The sequence below is a fragment of the Phyllobates terribilis genome, unplaced genomic scaffold, assembly GCF_046119375.1.
Source record: "Phyllobates terribilis strain yellow unplaced genomic scaffold, ASM4611937v1 Scaffold_3__8_contigs__length_932513732, whole genome shotgun sequence".
Classification (NCBI taxonomy): domain Eukaryota; kingdom Metazoa; phylum Chordata; class Amphibia; order Anura; family Dendrobatidae; genus Phyllobates; species Phyllobates terribilis.
Genome location: NW_027362763.1, coordinates 558,092,295 through 558,116,134, shown reverse-complemented (window position 1 = coordinate 558,116,134; position 23,840 = coordinate 558,092,295). Strand labels below are relative to the sequence as shown.

At 41.7% G+C, this 23,840-nt stretch overlaps 1 protein-coding gene across 3 annotated transcripts in view; it reads left to right on the top strand.

Moving 5' to 3' along the window:
* The window catches only part of AGPAT4 (1-acylglycerol-3-phosphate O-acyltransferase 4), a 137,596-nt gene that overhangs the window by 14,395 nt on the left and 99,361 nt on the right, over positions 1-23,840 (top strand). For 2 of the 3 annotated variants that reach the window (XM_073673248.1, XM_073673249.1), the window contains exon 2: positions 4,160-4,397. The exons of the other annotated variant lie outside the window; for it this stretch is intronic. In XM_073673248.1, coding sequence (XP_073529349.1) covers positions 4,220-4,397 — 178 coding nt within the window. In that variant the 5' untranslated portion in view covers positions 4,160-4,219. The remainder of the gene's footprint in view (positions 1-4,159; positions 4,398-23,840) is intronic. 3 annotated transcript variants of the gene reach the window in all.

The following is a 23,840-nucleotide window of genomic DNA, read 5'->3' as shown; positions in this document are numbered from 1 at the left end:
TACATAGTCATCTGTATAAATGACTCCTGTCCACATACTCAATTAATCAGTCAGACTCTAACCTCTACAACATGGGCAAGACCAAAGAGCTTTCTAAGGATGTCAGGGACAAGATCATAGACCTGCACAAAGCTGGAATGGGCTACAAAACCATAAGCAAGACGCTGGGTGAGAAGGAGACAACTGGAAGACAATGGAAGAAATACAAAATGACTGTCAATCGACATTGATCTGGGGCACCATGCAAAACCTCACCTCGTGGGGTATCCTTGATCATGAGGAAGGTGAGAGATCAGCCTAAAACTAAACGGGAGGAACTTGTTAATGATCTCAAGGCAGCTGGGACCACAGTCACCAAGAAAACCATTGGTAACACATTACGCCTTAAAGGTTTAAAATCCTGCAGTGCCCGCAAGGTCCCCCTACTCAAGAAGGCACATGTGCAGGCACATCTGAAGTTTGCCAATGAACACCTGGATGAATCTGTGAGTTATTGGGAGAAGTTGCTGTGGTCAGATGAGACAAAAATTGAGCTCTTTGGCATTAACTCAACTCACCGTGTTTTGAGGAAGAGAAATGCTGCCTATGACCCAAAGAACACTGTCCCCACTGTCAAGCATGGAGGTGGAAACATTATGTTTTGGGGGTGTTTCTCTGCTAAGGGCACAGGACTACTTCACCGCATCAATGGGAGAATGGATGGTGTCATGTACCAAAAAATCCTGAGTGACAACCTCCTTCCCTCTGCCAGGACATTAAAAATGGGTCGTGGCTGGGTCTTCCAGCAAGACAATAACCCAAAACATACAGCCAAGGCAACAAAGGAGTGGCTTAAAAAGAAGCACATTAAGGTCATGGAGTGGCCTATATATATATATTATATATATATATCAGTGGCTTGTGAAAGTATTCACCCCCTTGGTGGCTTTTTACCTATTTTGTTACATTACAACCTGTTTTTAAATATTTTTGTAATCCAATTTGTGTGTGATACATCAGCACTAAATAGTGTAAGCTGGTGAAGTGAAGTGAGAAAAATATAATTAATATTATGGGATCAAATAGCAAAAAATTGGCATGTGCATATGTATTCACCTCTTTTGCTATGAAGCCTCTAAAAATTTCTGGTACAAGCAATTACTTTCATAAGTAACATGATTAGTGAAAGGAAGTCCATCTGCATGCAATCTAAGTGTCAAATGGTCTGTCAGCATATACACACCTTTTCTGAAAGACCACAGAGGCTGCAACACCATTAAGCAAGAGACACTACTAACCAAACAACACCATGAAGACCAAGGAGATCTTCAAAGAAGTCAGGGACAAAGTTGATGAGAAGTATAAGTCAGGGTTGGGTGATTAAAAAAATATCCCAATCTCTGATGATCCCCCAGAGCACCATCAAATCCATTATCATCAAATGGAAAGAACATAGTACTACAACACTAGCCAAGAGAGGGCCGCCCACCAAAACTCTCAGCCTGGGCAAGGAGGGCAATAATCAGAGAGGCAGCACATAGACCAAAGGTAACTCTGAAGGAGCTGCAGAGTTACTCCAGTCTCTGCTTGGTATCTGTCTATATGACCACAATAAGCCATACACTCCGTAGAGGTGGCCTTTAAGGAAGAGTGGGAAGAAAAAAAGCCTTTACCTACACACAAAAATTGCAAGGCTAGTTTTATGAGTTTGCCAAAAGACATGTGAGAGACAACCAAAATGTATGGAGGAAGGTGCTGTGGTCAGATGAGACCAAAATTGAAATTTTTGGCCACCAAGTTAAACGTTATGTCTGGTGCCAAACGAACACAGCTCATCCCCCCAAGGACACCATCCCTACAGTGAAATATTCTGGTGGCGGCATCATGCTGTGGGCTGTTTTTCGGCAGCAGGGACAGGAAAAATGGTTGGTGCTGAGGGGAAGATGGATGGTGCGAAATCCATCTTCCTCTCAACTTGGACCATTTTCCCTGTCCCTGCTGCCGAAAACGATCCTGACAGCATGATTCTGCCACCACCATGTTTCACTGTGAGGATGGTGTCTTTAGGATGATGATCTGTGTTGGTTTGGCGCCAGACATAGCATCTTATCACCTGCGCTATACATTCAGCCCTGCTATGTGTAGCAGAAATCATGATCTCCTATGAACGCCAGGCACGGGCCGTCATTCATAGGTGATTTACAATGACAGACATGGGGGTCTTCTGCAGTGCAGACCCCCGTTGTCATGAAAACCTATCAGCTCCCCACGATCACGTGACAAGGGTGCAAATGGGCGTGTCTTATGACATGCTTCCGGTTCGGGCGAGTTAAATGACAGCGCCATTTAACATCTTAACAGCCACGGGGGGAGGGTCTCTTCCTCAGGAAACCGGAGGCGGAAGAAGTATGGCGATGCTGCTGGCCCGATGTCGGCATTGAGCAGAGCGGAGTGCATTGCTTTCCCAGCGGCCATTTTCCTGAAGCCGTGGGCTGCCTCCGGTGGCGTATGCACAGATTGTAATCTCGGACCAGCTTCTAATTGAAACGGATGATACCACAACAAAAAATCACTGTAATTGACGCATATACTGTAAATGCAACTAAAAGATATAGTAAATTTATCTACAGTGTAAAAGAATCACAATTTTGTAAATGGTGGAATTATTTGGTCACTATGTGGTGGTTTTGGTCATGATCTGCCAATATTATTGGTAGAGCACATTAAATCCAATACCTTAACAAGATTGAGTTATTGAGTTTGACACTATTCCAAAACTATTTTTCCTTGGAGAATTCAGAAAAGGAATTATAAAAAAAACCCTAAAATAAAGGGTTATTCCCCCCCAAAACAAGATATCCCCTATCCACTGAGTGCGCTCCATTTTGTGTCTCCTTGACTGCTGAATGCAGCATTCATCTAGTCCTATAGGCAATGAATGGAGCTGATGCTGTGCATGAGCGTCTACGTGCCATTCAGGATGGGATTGCAAAACGTTGCTCTTGGGATTCAAATACCCCGTTCTCAGGAACTCGAGCAATCAGCAAATTATCCCCTATTGTTTGATAGGGGATCATTTGTTTTTGTTTTTTTTAAATAATCATTTAATGTTAGTACATTGGGTAATGTAATTTTTGTACATTAACTGTATTATGCTATTTATTATATGTGTATTAGTATTAATTTAAAAAAAAATATGTAGTACTAGTATTAATTTAGTAGCAGCAGTGCCAGAACCGTGGAGAATTTAACAACAAATAATTTTTTTACATTTTATAAAAAATTTGGCTTTTTTGACAACTTTCTCAAAATCCCCGACAACCCCCTTTAAAGTTACCTTTATTATTCTCCTGAAGTATACATCTTCAGTAGAACACTAAAGCAACCAAAACTCGCTAGGTGTCACTGCTACGTGGCTGCGCAACACAATTAAATGAAGTCATATTGCAAACCCATGGCTACTGTGACCGCAACATGCGAGTTGCAAGAAGTCCAACCATATCAAATTCTTTGCGACTTGTCGCAGACGCGGTACTTTCAGGATTGCGATGTGTCCTCATTGACTTGTATTATGTTACAGTGTAGCAACAACACCTAGCAAACCTTAGTCGTGCGACAGGTGTCACAGCCAGTCACCTTGTAACCCCAGAGTAACCCTTGGGATCAAAAACTTTTATTGCACCTTATATGATATAAATTGGCATCCAGTGATACATGCTGCACTTATGTTATATATATATTTACTTGTCCAAATATGTATATTTTCATGCAGAAAAACATGCATGTGAATAGAACTAGCTATTATAGGGTCAGTGTATTGATAATATTTCGGTTTGATTATTCTAGGTTACCATGCAGAAATTAACCAAAAGTGTTCCTGTGAACTATTCCTCAATGTTTCACATTTTATCAATGTAATGATGTTATGAAAATTGTATTTTTCCAAGCAATTGACAGATATTTTGGTTTAAAACCAGTGTAAAATTTAGAACTGAAGTAAGTGACATTTCTCTGGTTAGGGTGGACTTGGATACACACAATATCAACAGTAATGGAAACCATTCTGGGTACATTGAATGATGATATGAAATGGTATATGAATGTAATGCCTATTGTACAGTCTGTCTGTCTGTTTTAATGTTGACTTGGGTCTATTGTCCTTTCATTTGTTGTTAAATAGGTATTTTCCTGACAATCTGAATGGTTTTGGGAAGCTCCTGTCATCTGTTCCTGGTGAAAAATGAACATCATTGAATTTCTGAAATCTCAGTTCCTTTGTCATCTTTTTATCAGCTATGTGTTTATTGGAACCGGACTTATTATTAATTTAATTCAACTTTTTACTCTTGTCATTTGGCCTTTTAACAAGCAACTATATCGTAAGATCAACTGTCGACTGGCATACTGTGTCTCGAGCCGTAAGTCTTTTTTTTTTTCAATTTCTATTTGTAGTCTGGGTGGAAATATTTACTAAGTGGTGCATGAGGAAATTTATAGGAAATGGTAAATGTCAGTGTTTGAAGTGAGGTTTTATGAGACATAAAGAGACATAATTTCAACACTTCATTGTTTTGAAATATTGCTTATTTTTCAAGCTGCTATATGCAAAGTCATGTTATTAATATGCAACAAACCGGCAACAACCTCATTTTAAAAACAACATAGAGACGATTGCTGGGATTTTAGAGGCAGCTGGCTACATTACTGGTTCTCCAGGGAAATGTTAGAGTTTAATGATGTAGAAGAGTCGTATTCTCTAAGTCTACACTTCTTACTAAATTTTTGCAAATTGAATTGCCTAAACTTCCTCTTTAACAAGGAATTTCCGAACAATGACGATTACATCATCAAATCTAGACCTTTTAAATGTTATAACTTTACAAAACCAAAGCGTCAGTTTTTGATTAACTAAAAATAAAGACTTAACAAGTTGCTAAGAAATGACCCATGTGCATTAAGAACGTGCCTAGGAAACCTGATGTACTGCAGAATAGGGCAGTAAAATACATTTCCAACAATACCTATCTGTCTCTGTCGTTTGTCTGAAATTTGTGTTTTATTCAGATGCAAATTAGGCCCACAAGTGTACTTGTGGACAAATCAGTGCACTTGCAGTCTTCAGCTCCTATCCACCTCGCCCAACTGGTGCCAACCCCCCAATTCTTGATTGACAGTGAAGAGCAGAAGTGACTTTATTCAGCAGACCCTCTATCTCTACGGTCAATTAAAAAGTGGGTTGGCGCTGGTAGGGAAAAGGGAAGAGAAACTGCAAGTGCACTGATATGTCCACCAGTTCACTTACAAGCTTAATTTGCATATGAAAAAAAAATGCATTTTCACACATATTTTCTTCTGCCCTATCTTGCTGTACCCCATGTTTCTTAGTTACATTCTTACTGACAGGTGCAGTATATCTACCTCAGGTGACAAACCATATGTCACTTGTATAAGTGTTAAGGAGCAGAATTTGCATACAAAAAATTAACTCATTCACTTACTGATATTTGAACTTTTAAATGTTTAAAAATTCTGGGTGATTCTTTTATGCAATAGGAAATAATTGTAAGGGATGAGTTTGAAATATTACCCCTGATGTAAATGATTGATGCTATATAGTATAGTTAGGTCCAAAAGTGATAGAATTTTCCGAATGTGGCCTCTGTACACCAGTATAATGGATATGAAACAAGTGCTTCATAATTTAGTTAATGGGTCTTTCCCTGTGGCTTTTTATTGCATTTTTTGTTTTAGTTGAAGCACAGCAAAACAAAGTCGTATATCACTTAATGGAAGTTCACTACCCAAAAACGCAACAAAAAAACACAGTGTGAACTTTGCCAAAGAACTTTTCCTCTTACTCTTCCTCTTATTCTGTGTGATTTTCAAGATTTTTCCATCCACTAACAAAAAAGCAGAGATCTTGAAAATGATGAGGAATTAAAGCACACATGGAGAGTTTTATGATAAATTGTCCATAGCTGCAAATTGGGTTTTAGCCCTGGCTAAAATTCTAAGTTGAATACAGAATAGTTGATTTGGACAAATATTATACTATTCTTTTGGACAAGGTTTTTCTAAATCTACCCAAAAGTTTATTATAAAATTTCATAAACCATAAATTATAAACCGATTAAGCCATATCTACATAAAATCTCCTTTAATGTGATATGACATTAATTAACATATCTGTCTCTTTTCTTTGCTTGCACTCACATGATGTTAGCATATATATTTAGTACCTTAAAATACATTTCCAGTCCAGAGAGACTGAACACATGCTGGTCATGTTTCCTTATTTAAAATGTCTGTCAGGCTTTCCTGAAAAATGTAGAATCGGCTGTCTGCTGTGCACCACTTGCAAGGTGCCTATGTGAAGAGTGTTGACAATAAAATGTGGCTCGGTTTCTTTTTCATATGCTGACATTTTGTTAAAAAGCAGAACATCCTTTGATTCAAACTTCAAGATTAATTAGGGGCTTGTCTGAAAACTAGGATTCCTGGTGCAGTCACATACAATATTTATAAGTCAAGTAAGCATTTATTTGTACTCTATCTAGCTAGGAAATGTCTAACCATAAACTGGCAAAAAAATAAAACTTTTGTTTTTCAGATAGTGTGTCTATAATCTTGTAATCTGTTGTTAATGTATGGTATATTTGTGTCAATAGAATGGAGGAGCACTTGGCATAATTTTGAATGAGCAGCTTCCTTCTTTAAGAGGTGTTCCCATCGGCAACATATATAGCATATCAACATGATATGACATATGTTAGATCTCTACCTGGATTTGCTCTTTTTCCTGTGTCGCCAGGCGTTACCATATGCATTCTGCGGGAGGTGCTGATGATAAAGGACATGTTATGGCCAATATCGCTAGGTTGCATAGGCTTTGTCCAGCCAGGTGTAGTGGTGTGGCTGAGACGTGCAGTGCCACACAGTCCGGTAGAATACATGTGTGTGTGCTGTCCAACAGCTCAGCAGGTATAATAAGCTCCCTGCTGTAGTTAATGGGGCAGTACCACACCCTACTCTCACAGCATATTGATAAGAGTTGCTAGTTAGTGCTTGAATTTCTCCCAGTTCACTGGTGCTATTCCTGATGCTCTTATCCTGATTATGACCCAGCTCGTAGCCCTGACCATATTTGTTCTGTTAGGCTACGTTCCCAATATCAGTAAGTAGCAGCGCTCTGGAGGCAGCGTACATTCGCTGTGTCCAAAACGCTGCGTTCTAATCATGCTGCTAAATCCGCGTTGTGTTCAGTGAACCATGCAGATTTACCACACCTTATCCATTTTATTGTGGAAATTTATGTTGTGGAGAAACAGAAATTTACATGCTGCGGCTCGTAAAGCCGCGCCGCAGGTGAGTTTACACGGCATGGGATTTCTATAAATCCATCCACTGTGCTTGTACTGGACAACGCAGCTGTTTGGACTCAGAACAGATGAGCTGCGTCCAAAACGCTGCTACTCCGGATCGTGGGCACGTACCCTCATACTTCATGACTATGACCCCTCCTAGCCTGACTTCGCTTTCACTAACCACCTGGTATCTGACTCTAGCTGTTTCCCTACCTACAGTTTTGTCTTCTGATTCTGGTCCTACTTTTGTCCCTACAGTTGCTGACCCAGCTAGTTAGACTACTCTCCAACAGCCAGCAGTCACTCCATGAATGTAACCCAGGTGGCCTCATTGTAAGCATAGACCTCTAGTGCCAAGTGTGTCTGAATTGGCCTTTTTGGCTGACAATTTCTGCCATACTTTACACCTTAAATGTCAGATAGATGTTAGGACCTCCACTAGGACACACCTCTCTATCTCAAGAATGGTGTTATGTACCCACATCTACTGGACATTCATGGCATATCCTGCCAATATATCATAAATGTGTAATACCCCAGAGTGTGTATTACTAAAAATTATTTATAATATGTAAGGCTTTATATGATTGTAAATTGTTTGTTACAACTTTTGGAAAAGAAATAGTTAAGTCTCCTCAGAAAGGCAGGTTGTTAAGAGAATAGTTTGGTGGGCGGAGTTATGTACATAAAAGTTATAGCCAAGAGTTGGAGTTCAGTATGGAGTCTAGAAGAGAAGTTCAGTGAGCATCAACACAAAGACAGCTCAGAAATCATGTGAGGGAATCTATTCCCCTGTTCCACCAGGCCTTTATGGAGCAGCTAATCAGAGGGAAGTGTGAGTTAACCTTTAGGACGTCTACTTATGAGGGGGATTGATGTTCTGATTCTCTTGTGCACACAGGTCTATTGTCATTGCAAGCATGCCAAGAATGCAGGAAGAATACTCAGCTAAAAATAAGTTACTCATAGCAACTATGGGGAAAACGTCTGCTAACATGCCTCAAATATAATGAAGGTTAGTGAGGCTGAGACATGGAGGCCATCCAGGGATTGCATCTCTGAAAGGGTGGAAGATAATGTTATAGCGTCAGTATTGGGCACCAGATTTAGACACTGGAGGGACTTGCTGTCATGGGCTCCTCATATATACCTGGCTCTCTGTCTCTGCTACCATATGCTGTCTGTGATTTGCGACTGTTTTGTCTTCTGCACGTGTTTCCATTGTACCATCTATGGCTGCTATGCTTCTGGCTGTACTGAAAGTAAAAGTTAACCTGTTCCATCGTTAACCTGACTCCTGACTACTCCCTGGCTCTCTTGTCTCCCTCTGCACTTACATTTTGGTGAACGCAATCACCACCACATTTAGAGGGGACAGTAAAACAGTTGTGTTTAACCCCGCACACCCACAGCCGTGTGCCTCCTAACTTTAGTGTCTCCGAAGTGCCAGGCACTGGGCACGGCCACCACACCGACCGTGTACCAGTTAGAAGAGGATCTGACTTATACCCGGTGTACTGGAAGGTTCCGGCCTGCTCTCTGGACATTGCAAATGTCCCAAAGATGAACACCCTTCTAATATAATATGTTTATGGTTTCATTTGCGCATACAGATGTATTAGGGATCTTTGTATAGCGCTGTAGGAGAGAGCAAGAAGCCTCCACATGCATCTGATTTTATAAGAATGGAGTTGGACAGAAAAAATTGTGGCATGCTGTACCAAACATAGTACATACACTTATTCATATATATATTTAATATTTAGTGCTTTCAGTTCCTACAACCTCCATGGATTGGAAATTGTTCTGTGCATGAACTCTTGCCACACTGTGCAGCAACAGAATTTAGACCACAATAGAGAGTAGTAGTACCCGGGCAGTACATTTTCTTGGGTCTCTTGCAAGTAGTCCATGAAGTACCTAAGTTTATTCAAGCCACTAATATTTAAAATAGCAATACAGGTTTATTAATTCTATAACTGGTCCCCCAATATACAGTTGAAACCAGAAGTTTACATACACTATATGAAAAGACACATATGCATGTTTTTCTCAATATCTGACATGAAATCAGAATAAACCTTTCCCGTTTTAGGTCAATTAGGATTACCATATTTTTAATATTTGCCAAATGCCAGAATAATGAGAGAGAGAGTGTTTTAAGGCATTTTTATTACTTACTGTAAAGTCAAAAGTTTACTTACATTTCATTAGTATTTGGTACCATTGCCCTTAAACTGAATGACTTGGGTCAAACGTTTTGGATATCCTTCCACAAGCTTCTCAATAGTTGGTCGGAATTTCGGCCCATTCCTCCTGACAGAAATGGTGTAACTGATCCAGGTTTGTAGGTCGCCTTGCTCGTACCTGCCTTTTCAGCTTTGTCCATAATTTATCAATAGGTTTGAGATCAGGGCTTTGTGATGGCCACTCCAAAACATTGACTTTGTTATCCTTAAGCCACTTTGTTACCATTTTGGCAGTATGTTTCGGGTCATTATCCATTTGGAAGACCCATTTCCGCCCAAGCTTTAATTTCTTGGCTGATGTCTTGAGATATTGCTTTAGTGTTGCCACATAATCTTCTTTTCTCATGATGCCATCTATTTTGTCAAGTGCACCAGTCTCTCCTGCAGCAAAACAACCCCACAACATGATGCTGCCACCCCCATGTTTCACAGTTAGGATGGTATTTTTAGGTTTCCAAGCTTCTACCTTTTTCCTTCAAACGTAATGATGGTCATTAAGCCGACAAGGTTCAATTTTAGTTTCCTGAGACCACAAGACATGTCTCCAAAAATTAAGGTATTTGTTCCTATGTGCATTTGCAAACAGTAATCTAGCTTTTTTAAGTTTCTTTTGGAGTAATGGCTTCTTCCTGGCTGAGTGGCCTTTCAGCCCTTGTTGATACAGTACTCGTTTCACTGTGGTTATTGACACAATCTTACCAGCTTCCGCCATCATCTTCACAAGATCTTTTGCTTTTGTCCTTGGGTTGATATGCACATGTCGGACCAAAGCACGTTCATCTCTGGGACACAGAACCTGTCTCCTTCCTGAGCGGTATGATGCCTGGACATTCCCATCTTGTTTGTACTTGTGTATAATTGTTTGTACAGATGAACAAGGCACCTTCAGGTATCTTAAAATTGTACCCAAGGATGAGCCAGACTTCTTCTGATATCTTAAAGCCCCAAACAAGAGTCCAATAGGTATCTAAGGTATAGTCAGACAAATAGACAAATATAATAAAGAGATACTCAAGACTCATTGGAGATCTATACAAAATATAATCTTTATTCATAAATATATCATACTAGACAAATAAAAAGGTATAGGGAGAAGAGCAGCTAAAACAATAGTAGATACAGGTTAAATAAACCCAAGATAGTAAGAGGACCGCAATTAGAGCCCCTGGTAAGTATCATATAAATAGTGATTTAATCAGAAAACAGCAAGGTAATTATACTGAAATAAGACACAGAGAAAGGTGGTTGGCTCAGAGTAAAGACAACCATTAAGGACACCATATCATGCTGGCTCAAAAGAGGTATAATAATCTGAGGTGTCTTAGTCAATCAAGGTAAAGATGAGGGACAAACGGCTGATATAAATCAACAGCCTAACATTAGCTGAGCCATACAACGATATGCTAGCCAGCACTGTGTAAGTAATTACCTTGAGTCATGGTAAAAGTCAGGGGCTCGTATTGGCGGTCTGCAAAACGCGCGTTTCACCTCGGCTTCGAAGCCGAGGTGAAACGCGCGTTTTGCAGACCGCCAATACGAGCCCCTGACTTTTACCATGACTCAAGGTAATTACTTACACAGTGCTGGCTAGCATATCGTTGTATGGCTCAGCTAATGTTAGGCTGTTGATTTATATCAGCCGTTTGTCCCTCATCTTTACCTTGATTGACTAAGACACCTCAGATTATTATACCTCTTTTGAGCCAGCATGATATGGTGTCCTTAATGGTTGTCTTTACTCTGAGCCAACCACCTTTCTCTGTGTCTTATTTCAGTATAATTACCTTGCTGTTTTCTGATTAAATCACTATTTATATGATACTTACCAGGGGCTCTAATTGCGGTCCTCTTACTATCTTGGGTTTATTTAACCTGTATCTACTATTGTTTTAGCTGCTCTTCTCCCTATACCTTTTTATTTGTCTAGTATGATATATTTATGAATAAAGATTATATTTTGTATAGATCTCCAATGAGTCTTGAGTATCTCTTTATTATATTTGTCTATTTGTCTGACTATACCTTAGATACCTATTGGACTCTTGTTTGGGGCTTTGTTTAATAATTTGGAGATGGCATTTCACTTTTGGTGATCTGCTTTTATTTTGGTCATTTTTTCTTCTGATATCTTGGCTGATTTCTTTAGACTTTCCCGTGATGCTACACAAGGAAGAAGTGTGTTTCAGGTGTGCATTAAAATACATCCACAGGTGTGTCTCTAATTAACTCAGATGTTGCCAAAAAACCTACCAGAAGCTTCCAAACACATGACATCATCATATGGGCAGTCTAGAATTGTTTAAAGGCATAGTAATGTTAGTGTATGTAAACTTTTGACTTTGCAGTCAGTAATAAAAATAGTCAATAGTGATCACAGCATCTAAGCAGTTAGACAAAAATAGGAACTCAATCTGTACCCATATTGGGTACCCAAACCTGTGGTAATGAGGTTCCATGGCAACGGAAGCCTAATGAAGGGCCCCAGACCTGCCCCTTTGTACTCCTATTGTGCTTTATTTTTTAAAAAATAACATAGCAAAATGTGAAAAGAAATGAAAGATTTGTTGTTTTTTTTGGTTCAGCCCAACTGTCAAGAACTGCCTTCTTCTCACACACAGTTGAGCCACCATAATGTTATACTCAAGAAAAGTTAGGCCAGGTTTACATGACATGATCGCAACTTACATGACATGATCGCAACCAGTAAACAACCACATAGCACCTATCACTATACTAAATGCAGCTAACAGCAGTATTAATAGGGAATTGAATAGACTTTTCTTTCTTGTTTTTTTTTCGGGTGCAGCAGCACAGACTATAAGGAAATAATCCCTGACTAGATGCCTGCAATATGCTATACCTTGTGCGATAGCTCATTGTACACAAATTGCAGATAAGAGAGGAAATATTGTAGAATACAGAATCTATTTAAATCGGCTTCATAAAAAAAAAAAAAATTCTCATTATTAAGGAGTGGGTCTCCTAGACTTTTATTTCGTATGCAGGAAGTGCAAGGGCTGCCAAAACTAAGGACACACTCCAATACCTCTTTGAAGAGACATAGTGGAGGGCCTCAGTAAAAAAAAATGCCCCATTACCAAGGAGTGGGTCTCCTAGACTAGTCATGCCAATGCACTTAGTGCTTGGGCTGAAAAACATTTACCCATGGGTGGTATACATATATATTTTAAAGAATGTTAGAGGTAGGCCTCTAAAAATTGTTCCTACAGGCATCATAAACACCCTTAAAAATATTAATGGGGGATACCATGATGATCACCTTGTTTATATGGTGATGGAGGATGAGGAGAAGGAGGAGGAAGACATAAAAAAGGTGAATTCCTGAAGCGTATACCCATGTCTGGGTGTGAAGGGGTGAATGAGAATAGACCAGAAAAAAAACAACAAGCACTGGATTTGAGTTTATGTTCCGCTTCTGTCATCCGGTGGTGTTGAGAAGTCTGGGCCAATCCAGCCCTTGCTCATTTTGATAAAGAGTTAGTTTGTCAGCATTTTCAGTTGACAGACGGATGTGCTTATCAGTTATAATACCCCTGGCAGCGTTCAAAACCCGCTCTGACAAAATGCTAGTGGCAGGGCAGACCAGGACCTCCAAGGCATAGAGAGAAAGTTCAAGCCACGTATCCAGCTTGGACACCCAATAGTTGTCAGGCACAGAGGAATCCCGGAAGACGCTGGAAGGTCACCAAGGCAGTCCTTCAGCCTCTTCCACACTGCAGGGCCTGAACCCTGGGAGGGTCTGAGAAAACTGTCCCAGACCTTTGAGAGTTTTCCCCTGCCTCTGCTGCATCTGGTACATGTCTCCCTCACCTATACTCCTTGGTTGTCCAAGGAACTGTGACCTCTGACTTCAGATGGGAATTTTTTTAATAATTATTCAACTAGGGCCTTCTGGTACTGCAACATTTAATTAGACCTTTTCGCGACGGTTCTCCTTGTAGCGTGGGTATAAAAGGGTGACCAACCAGTAGTTACTGTTTCCCAAAATGCGTACAATGCGAGGGTCATGGGAAAGGCAGCAGAACATAAACTCAACCATGTGTGCCAGACTGCCAACAGCCAAGACTTCCCTTTCCCCACTAGGAGGACGATTGTCCATGATCTCCACCTCATTTTCTTCATCATCCTCCATCTCCTCCTCCTCTTCAGGCCATCCATGCTGAACAGATGGGATGAAGGTGGTGTGGGTAGTACCGTCCTTAGCGCAGGAAACCAGCTCCTGTTCCTCCTCCTCATTATCATCCAATCCGCATTGAGAAAATAAGATGAGGCTGGGCTGTGTAGCATCAACCTGTATAGTTTCTTGCTCCATGTCAACTTGCTCCACCTGCAAAGCCTCCTCTTTAATTGTGAGCAGCGAGCGTTTCAGTAGACAGACAAGCGGAATGGTGACGCTGATTATGGCGTCATGACTCATCGCCGCTTACCATTTTGGTGGAGTCCTCAAAGTTTTGGAGAACCGCACAGATGTCAGACATCCATGCCCACTCATCAGCTGTTATGTGCGAAGGCTGACCCGAATACCGACGGGCGTGTTGGAGCTGGTACTCGACAACTGCCCTCTGCTGCTCACAAAGCCTTGCCAACGTTGAGTTCCAATGCTTGGTGACATCACACACAAGTTGGTGAGATGGAAGCTGCAGATGCTGCTGAAGCACTGCCAGAGCAGCGGAAGCTGTAGTTGACTTGCGGAAATGAGTGCACACGCGGCGTACTTTCACAAGCAACTCAGGCAGATCAGGGTAGGTTTTGAGAAACCACTGAACCACTAAGTTGAGCACATGGGCCAGGCATAATACGTGTGCGAGGTTTCCAAGCTTCAGAGCCGCCACCAGGTTACAGTCATTGTCACACAAGACCATGCCTGGTTGTAGGTTCAGGGGCGAGAGCCACAGGTCTGTCTGCTCTGTTACAGTTTTCAACAACTGTGCAGCGGTGTGCGGTTTGTCACCTAAGCAGATTTGCTTCAGCAGAGTCTGTTGCTTCTTGGCCGAGGCAGTGCTGCAGTGCTTCCAGCGTGCGACTGAAGTTGATGGTGGCTGAGGAGGAGGACGAGGAAGAGCTGCAGGAACTGCTGTTGAAGGTGAGGGCAACCTTGATTGAACCAGGGCCCTCAATCCTCAGCATCAGTTGCACATGTTCCGTCCCAGGGTTCGACTGGGTCCCAGCTTCCACAATATTCAGCCAGTGTGCTGTTAGGGAAATGTAGCATCCCTGGCCACAAGCACTTGTCCACGTGTCCGTGGTTAAGTGGACCCTCCCAATAACTGCATTGGTGAGGGCACGGGTAATGTTATGGGACACATGCTTGTGTAAGGTGGGGACGGCACAGCGGGAGAAATAGCGGTTGCTGGGGACCTAGTACCGAGGGACGGCCGCCACCATGAGGATGCGAAAAGCTTAAGTCTCTACAAGCATAAACGGCAAAATTTCCAGTGCAAGCAGTCTGAAATGTGGCCGTTTAGTATTATGGCCTGTGGGTGGCTGCATTTTTGTGCTTGCGTTCCAAGGACTGGGTTAGGGACAACTGAACGCTGCACTGGGACAAGGACGTGGTTACTGTCTGTATGCTGTTAAGAAACAAATGGACCAGTATAAATGGTGTATTGTATTGTTTTCCACTAAAAATAGTAGAATTAAGAGCAAAAAGAATATTTTTATCCTTGAGAACAAGGGCTATTGATATGAGTTCTAGCAAACTTTTCCCAACTACTGTTAATAAAAGTATTAATATTCATCAGAATGAGCCCTTACGAGGGCTGTTTGTGCACTGCAGATGAAATAAATCAACGTGCTGTGGAATCCATGCCTAAATGCAGGTAAAATTCTCTCCCTCACTCAGCAGCACCTTCCCTACTCTGCCTGTGTACAGGGTAGACTGACGTGCATAGGGTCCCAGTTCTTATATACTGTAAACCTGATGACACTATGCTGCCAGCCAATCACTGTAATGCCTCTACCAACATGGCTATGGCATTACAGTGGCTGTCAGTTAATCCCTGCATATTAATTGGCTGCCTAAAAGCACGAAACATGTGGGGCGGGGACTCGATCTCCCGCCCAAACATTCAAAAAATACTCAGAGTACCGAGCATCTTGAGCACTGTGATGCTTGGGCAAGTAACGAGTAGTGACGAGCATGCTCGCTCCTCACTAGTATGGATGTAATCGGTGCTACAGTGTCTTTGCATATATGGCAATAATTTTTGGTAGAAAAACCTGATGACAGATTCCCTTTAATAAAGGCATCTATTGGAAGTGGGTCTGAGTAAAAAATGGTTTGTAGTGGAGCAAACGCACACGGTTTGCCTCATAAAGTCTGTAAAAGACAACACCTTAGTGACCACCAATATGTCTTTTTACTGACCTGAGATATAAGAGAATAGCATCTTCTGATAGGTGACAATCCAGGAGCTGTAAACTGTACACTCTAGCTCATACCCTGTCACAATCAGTGTTGGCTTATTTAACCCCTTAGATACTGCTGTCCATAGTGACAATGGCATCTAGATATTTAACAGAGCATTGTGGCTCCCTTTTTAGCCCCATTGGCACCCGGAGATTGTCATTGTGTGGTCCTGATGGTTGCCATGGCAATTCACGACCAAATAATAATCTTAGAGTCTGCCAGCTACAATCACCTGTTCAGAAGTTAGAAACATTTTAGTGGTAAAAATAATATTTTTCTTTCATGTCATTTCACCTTGCATTAATTCCTGAAAAGCACCAGAAGGGTTAATAAACTACTTGACAGTAGTTTTGAATATGTTGATTGGTGCTGTTTTTAAAATGGTATCACTTTTGGGGGTTCTCCAATTTTTAGGTCACAAAAGTCACTTCAAAACTTAATAATAGGTCCATAACAAAAATAAAATGAGCAAATTTCCTTGCAAAGATGAAAAATTGCTGCTACATTTTTGCTGCTACATTTTTAAACCTTCTAACATTGTAACAAACTAAAAGGACATTTTACAAATGGTGCTGATGTAAAATCACTGGCATATATTGAAACATTCCAGAGTTATCGCCAAATACAGTTACAATGGTCTGATTTTAACAATTTTTCTAGGTCACTAAGTGATTAAAAGGGACAATAAGCTGGACAAGTTTCTTAACTCCTTACCTGAAATATCTAAAATTGCTATGAAAACAGTGCGTGTAATTAAGGAAGGTGATAACTCAGTTTAAGATTTAAAAACACAATTGCTAACTCAGCAGAAGGAAAGTATCTATCCAGCCCAAAGTCCACAAAATGGACTCCACACAATTACCCACCTTAGGCTAGGGTCACAGGATAGTATAAAAAATCGATCCAACTTTCATTCAGAAAGGGTGACAATTTTTTTCTCTATGCCAGAAAAAATACCCTCCTAGTAAAATATAACCTCTATTAATAACCATTAAAAATAGCCCATATAGAGAAGACTATAGAAGTCCATATCAATATAAAATAACGACTAAACTATAACTCCAGAGGAGTCAATTAATTAAATTTCAGTAGCATACATAGTACAGAAACCCAAAATAGGGAAAAATAGACGAACCCTAATAGGGAGCATCTATGGTTATAGTTTCCCTACAAAAAGTCCTAAAAGGAACTTAGTACCTGCCTTGCCTCAGTGGTTGGCACCCTAACAAATGTTATGGCGCCCCCACTCATCGAAGGCTGTCCCTAAATTAACCTTATTAAATCCCTATAGTAATAAGAGGAATAGTTAAACCAAGTATAAACATGCATAGTATTAATGGCATACTTACAGTGGGAACGGATAGTGTTCAGACCCCTTTAAATTTTTTACTCTTTGTTTCATTGCAGCCATTTGGTAAATTCTAAAAAGTTCATTTTTTTTTCTCATTAAAGTACACTCTGCACCCCATCTTGACTGAAAAAAAAATAAATGTAGAATTTTTTGCAAAAAAAACATACATTTTGTAAGTTTGGGAAGCCAAGTTAATTCAGAGATTTGTTTTTTTATACTGCTGTTTAAATGGTTCCTCACAACTCCTGACATTCCTTTTAGATACTGTCATTGTTTCATAACGAGGTTCTGTTTAAAGCATATGAATATATGACTGTCCTATTCAATATACTAATTTTGAGTGACTTCAATAATGACCCCAATGGAGAATAGACTAGACCTAGAATTGAACAGCAGAAAAGTCATCCTCAGGGATCTGTATTGAAAAAGTAGATGCAGGAAATACATCTGAGGGATTTGTGATATACACTGACGAGTAAAAGGGTAACAATTTTTTTGAATTTTGGACTTTCATGCTCCATATATCACCTTCCACTACTGTTTCAAAAGTGAGACTACCATCAATCATCTTGGCTATTTCATACAGAAATTTGACATGCAACTATTTAGCATATGATTAGTTATGCAGATTTTTGTCATGTCACTGCATTGTTACTGTTTTGCACTGGTGGTGGAAAAATCTTTTTCTTTCTGTATACTACAAATTACAACTTGTTCTCATATTCCCTAATAGCTCAGTGTGTTATTAGGTTGATTGCCAAGTGAAATGTCATTGGTTCGAATCAATGAGCAGCCAGGAAGAAGATTTCCCAAGAAAAGAGAAACAGCATCATCTAGCTCATTGATAGCGGTCTCTCAGCCAAGAACTTTTCCAAACTGCATCATGTGAGTGCCATGACAGCTGGAAGAATAGAAAATGAAGTCCTTCCATCTATTCAAAAGCCAAGAGGTGGACGTCCAGGCAAAATATTGAAGTCAACAAGTTGACTCATCACAAGGTCTATCAGTTCTGGCGCAACAAACACAGCAGTGGAGGTGACTCGTTTGCTTCGTAATAGTGAGATCACAGATGTCCATGCAAGCACTGTGCAACACACTTTACACGAGTCTGGATTGGTGGCCTAAAAAAATGTGAAGGAGCCTTGACTTCAATATCATCAGATTGTGAGCCCTCGCGGGCAGGGTCCTCGCTCCGCCTGTACCAGTCGCTGTCACATTGTGTTCAAGATTATTGAAATTGTTCTTGTATTATACCCCCTTTTTCACATGTAAAGCGCCATGGAATAAATGGCGCTATAATAATAAATAATAATAATAATAATGAAGTGTCAACTTTGTTCATCAGTGTATTTCTAATATGAATGGATATTTAGAGGAAAAATTACATCAGGCAAATTTGTTTGTTTATTCCCAAATTTATTAAGATGTGGATAAACCAGGTGAGATATTGGCAGGTATGGTAAAATGCCAAAATAAGAGGATTTTTATTAGAGAAATTGTTACGCTCGCGCCCGGACTGACTGGCGTGAGCGTGATTAGTGATCCCACTGTACCATGAACTGAGGAGTGCCTGGAGGGGCGTAACTAAGTATCAACCCGATCCGACCAAGGTCGCACGGCGGCTCAGTCGACTCCGTGAACCAGGGAGGAACCGAGAAGAGGGACCAGGTGCTACTCCAGGTCAGACCCCGGTCACAGCTGTTGACCCACACCGGGGAATGCAGGAACAGGCAGGTTAGACTGGCATGTAGACAGGTGGGTACTGGCAAACACGGCTGGTATGCAGACAGGTGGATATTGACAGGCACAGCTGGTATGCAGGCAGATGGGCACTGGCAGGCACGGCTGGCGTGCAGACAGGTGGGCACAGGCAGGCACGGATAACATGCAGAGAGGCGGGTACTGGCAGGTAGAAACGCAGGCAGGATAGGGACCAATACAGACTGGGATACAGGAAAAAGCAAAGCAGAGCAAAACCGCAGATACGGTAGACAAACAAGGCAGAGCAAAACCCGCAGATGCGGTGAACAAGTAAAGCAGAGCAAAACCCGCAGATGCGGTAGACAAGCAAAGCAGAGCAAAACCCGCAGATGCGGTGAACAAGCAAAGCAGAGCAAAACCCGTAGATGCGGTAGACAAGCAAAGCAGAGCAAAACGCGCAGATGCGGTGAACGAGAAAAGCAGAGCAAAACTGCAGATGTGGTGAACAAGCAAAGCAGAGCAAAACCCGCAGATGCAGTGAACAAGCAAAGCAGAGAAAAACCGCAGGTGCGGTAGACAAGCAAAGCAAAGCAAAACCTGCAGATGCGGTGAACAAGCAAAGCAGAGCAAAACCGCAGATGCGGTGAACAAGCAAAGCAGAGCAAAACCGCAGATGCGGTAGACAAGCAAGGCAGAGTAAAACCCGCAGATGCGGTGAACAAGCAAAGCAGAGCAAAACCCGCAGATGCGGTAGACAAGCAAAGCAGAGCCAAACCCGCAGATGCGGTAGACAAGCAAAGCAGAGCAAAACCCGCAGATGCGGTGAACAAGCAAAGCAGAGCAAAACCGCAGATGCGGTGAACAAGCAAAGCAGAGCAAAACCCGCAGATGCGGTAAACAGGACAGGGCTCTATTCACATGGAACAGACTGGAGAACACAAGAAGATAGCTAGAACACAGGAGATAGATACAGAGGCAGGGAAACAGAACGAGGAGAACCAGATACACACAAAGTACTTGCAATGAAGTAGCGAGTGGACACAAAACACACAAACAGAAGTACAGAGACAATGAGTTGGAGTTAGGTGCAGGAAAAGGGAAAGGTACAGACATAGAGACAAACAGGTAATGGACTAGGACACTGTTCAGTCAGGATCGAACCAAGAACAAGATACAGGAACGAGCCTGGGAACTCAGCCACCAGGGTGGCGGAAACTGACAAAAGTCACAAGTACAGGCAACAGGCCTGGGTATACAGCCCCCAGGGTGGCAGAAACAGACTAGATACAGGACAGGACCTGGCAACTCAGTTGCAAAGACAAACTGAGTGAAGGTGTTGCTCAGGCACATCCTACTGGGTGGAGGGAGTTTAAGTATCCAGTGACTCACAGCAATAGGCTGGGGACTAATTAGGACTGTGCACACGGTAGCTATAAGAAACAAGCAGAAAGCCGCGCCGACGCCCTAAGCAATCAGACAAGAGACATGGACACAGCAGGAACTGAAACAAAGAGTGCAGCATGGACTGACAGGTAAGATTGCGGTCTTGCATGGCGGGAGGTGGTGCACCATGCAAGCACGCCGCCAGGAATGTTACAGAAATCATAAATTAACCCCTTTACGGCCCTGTCAGTAATAGTACGTAGCTGCGCCCTAGGCCTTATGGACCAGTTACTTACTATTACTCACGCTGTGATCGCACCCATGCACGAGCAATGCGGGTCGATCACTGCCAGGTGTCAGATGATTGTCACAGCTGACACCCGGTGCTATGTGCCAGGAGCGGTCCTGCACAGAAGTCGGTCGCAACATTGCTGGGGCAAGGGGAGGTAAGCTCCTGGATGTTGTCCTGGTGAGCCAATGTCGTCTTGACAACATCCGGGTTACCAGACAGCAGGAAGTTACTTTGGTCATGCGCAGTGCATGACCAAAGTAACTTCTCCCTGTGCTGCTGCTCTCTATGCTATACAGCCGATCAGGCTGCAAAAAGTGAAAGTTCCATAGTGGGACAAAGTTTAAAAGTAAAAAAAAGTGGCAGAAAGTGAAAAAAAAAAAAATTAAAAATATTTAAAAAAATGAAAAAAATAATTCCCCAAAAATAAAAATATATTGTACCCATAATATTTATTTATTATGAAAAAACTAAACCTATAAAAGAACACATATTTGGTATCGCCGTGTCCGGAACGACCTGACTTATTAAACTGTCCCACTTGTTCACCCCTTTAGTGAACACGGTAGAAAAAATTAAATAAAAAACAAAGCAAAAAACAATGCTTTATCATCAAACCGCCAAACAAAAAATGGAATAACACGCGATCAAAAAGACGAAAGTAAATAGAAATGGTACCACTGAAAACGTCATCTTGTCCCGCAAAAAAAAAAACATACAGCTCCACGCTGTATGCACATGCGGGCGCCATTTGGAAAAAGAGGAAGTGTAAAAAGAGGCAGTATATAAAATCTTATTTATCGCAAGGTTGTTGATAGCAATGAATTTGGACATCTGATTATGCTCCAACTCATTAAAAAATCGTAGACATTAAGAGAGGATTTAGCATTCAAAGAGAAAAATCAATGCTTGGGACTTCATAGGGTAGTGAGGAGTGGGAGACGTTGAGAGAAGTGATTGAAAGAATAAAAGTTATGTGATGTTTGGGTGGGTTAGGGTGGGGGTTCTGGGAATATATATAGTATAGTTTACATACACTATATAAAAAGACGTATATGCATGTTTTTCTCAATATCTGACATGAAATCAGAATAAACCTTTCCCGTTTTAGGTCAATTAGGATTACCATAATTTTTAATATTTGCCAAATGCCAGAATAATGAGAGAGAGAGAATGTTTTAAGGCATTTTTATTACTTAGTGCAAAGTCAAAAGTTTACATACACTAAGGTTACTATGCTTTTAAACAATTCTGGACTTCCCATATGATGATGTCATGTGTTCAACTGGCATCCATTTTGGGCCTTTAAAAACCCACCCATTCTCATGCTGTACACATTTGTTTTTTTTACCTGAAAAAGACGCCGGTACGGCGTTGAAACGCGTTGTTAATAAAAAGCCTTTTCATCATCATCATCTCTGAAGAATTGATTTACTTCAGCAGCGCAGCCCACCTACGTGTTTATCCCACTGGATCCAATATCTCCTGGAGGATTTATCTTCCAGCCACGGGGCAGCAGCAGCTGTTTTTCTTCATGCCTTCATAGGAGTTTTGCCTGTCACAACTCCATCAGGTGAGTGTAACCAGCACTCTCTTAATCTCCCTCCATAGGGTATCACCCTATTGTGCGCTCTGTTCCCCACATTTAGATCTACATAAATGTTCTTCTGTGTGATCCAAACACCTCAAACTTTGATTCGTCTGTCCATAAAACTTTTTTCCAATCTTCCTCTGTCCAATGTCTGTGTTCTTTTGCCCACATTAATGTTTTACTTTTATTAGCCAGTCTCAGATATGGCTTTTTCTTTGCCACTTTGCCCTGAAGGCCAGCATCCAAGAGTCGCCTCTTCACTGTAGACGTTGACACTGGCGTTTTGCGTCTACTATTTAATGAAGCTGCCAGTTGAGGAGCTGTGAGGCGTCGATTTCTCAAACTAGAGACTCTAATGTACTTGTCTTGTTGCTCAGTTGTGCAGCGTGGCCTCCCACTTCTCTTTCTACTCTGGTTAGAGCCTGTTTGTGCTCTCCTCTGAAGGGAGTAGTACACACCATTGTAGGAAATCTTCAGTTTCTTGGCAATTTCTCGAATGGAATAGCCTTAATTTCTAACAACAAGAATAGACTGTCGAGTTTCACATGAAAGTTTTCTTTTTCTGGCCATTTTGAGAGTTTCATAGAACAAACAAATGTAATTCTCCAGATTCTCAACTAGCTCAAAGGAAGGTCAATTTTATAGCTTCTCAAATCAGCCAAACCGTTTTCAGCTGGGCTAACATACTTGTGCAAGGGTTTTCTAGGGTTTTCTAAACATCCATTAGCCTTCTTACACAGTTAGCAAACACAGTGTACCATTAAAACACTGGAGTGGTGGTTGTTGGAAATGGGCCTCTATACATCTATGTAAATATTGCAATAAAAACAAGACGTTTGCAGCTAGACTAGTCATCTACCACATTAACAATGTATAGAGTGTATTTCTGATTCATTTAATGTTAGTGTGACACCCCAGGGGTCTGGTTGCCACAGTAATAGAGATATTATGTCTGAGAGCAAGTGGGAGGTTTCTCTGGTCAGGATCCCTAAACATGCAACACGGTCCGCCCAGACCTGGGAGGGGAGGAATCTGCCCTTTTAAACTGGGTCTGGGGCGGGATTAGAGGAGTCAGAGCCTGGAGTTCAGTTCCAGACACAGGGAAAGCAAGAACAGGAGCTCTGTAGGAGCAGTAGCAGAAGTCCAGGGGCTGGAGCTGAGCAGAGTTCGCCCTGAACGAAGATACTAAAGCCTGACACAGGAGTCCGAGGCTGTGGGGACTGATATATACCCAGCAGCAGAAACCAGCCGGCAGGGGATTCCAGGTCCTCTGGCCATAGAAGCCCGGAGGCTCAGTCACAAAGAAGGGACCAGCGCCGCCATCCAGGAGCGGAGGCTAACAGAAGGCCCCAAGTCACCAGCCATACGGGTGAGCACCACACGGTATACTCAGGGACGTGGGCTACTTGTAACCGCTGACAGCAAGGTAGCCAGGAAGAGTGCAGATTAACGGGGAGGCCTACAACTCCACCTGGCCAGGGGAACTCCTGCTTGCTCGCAGAC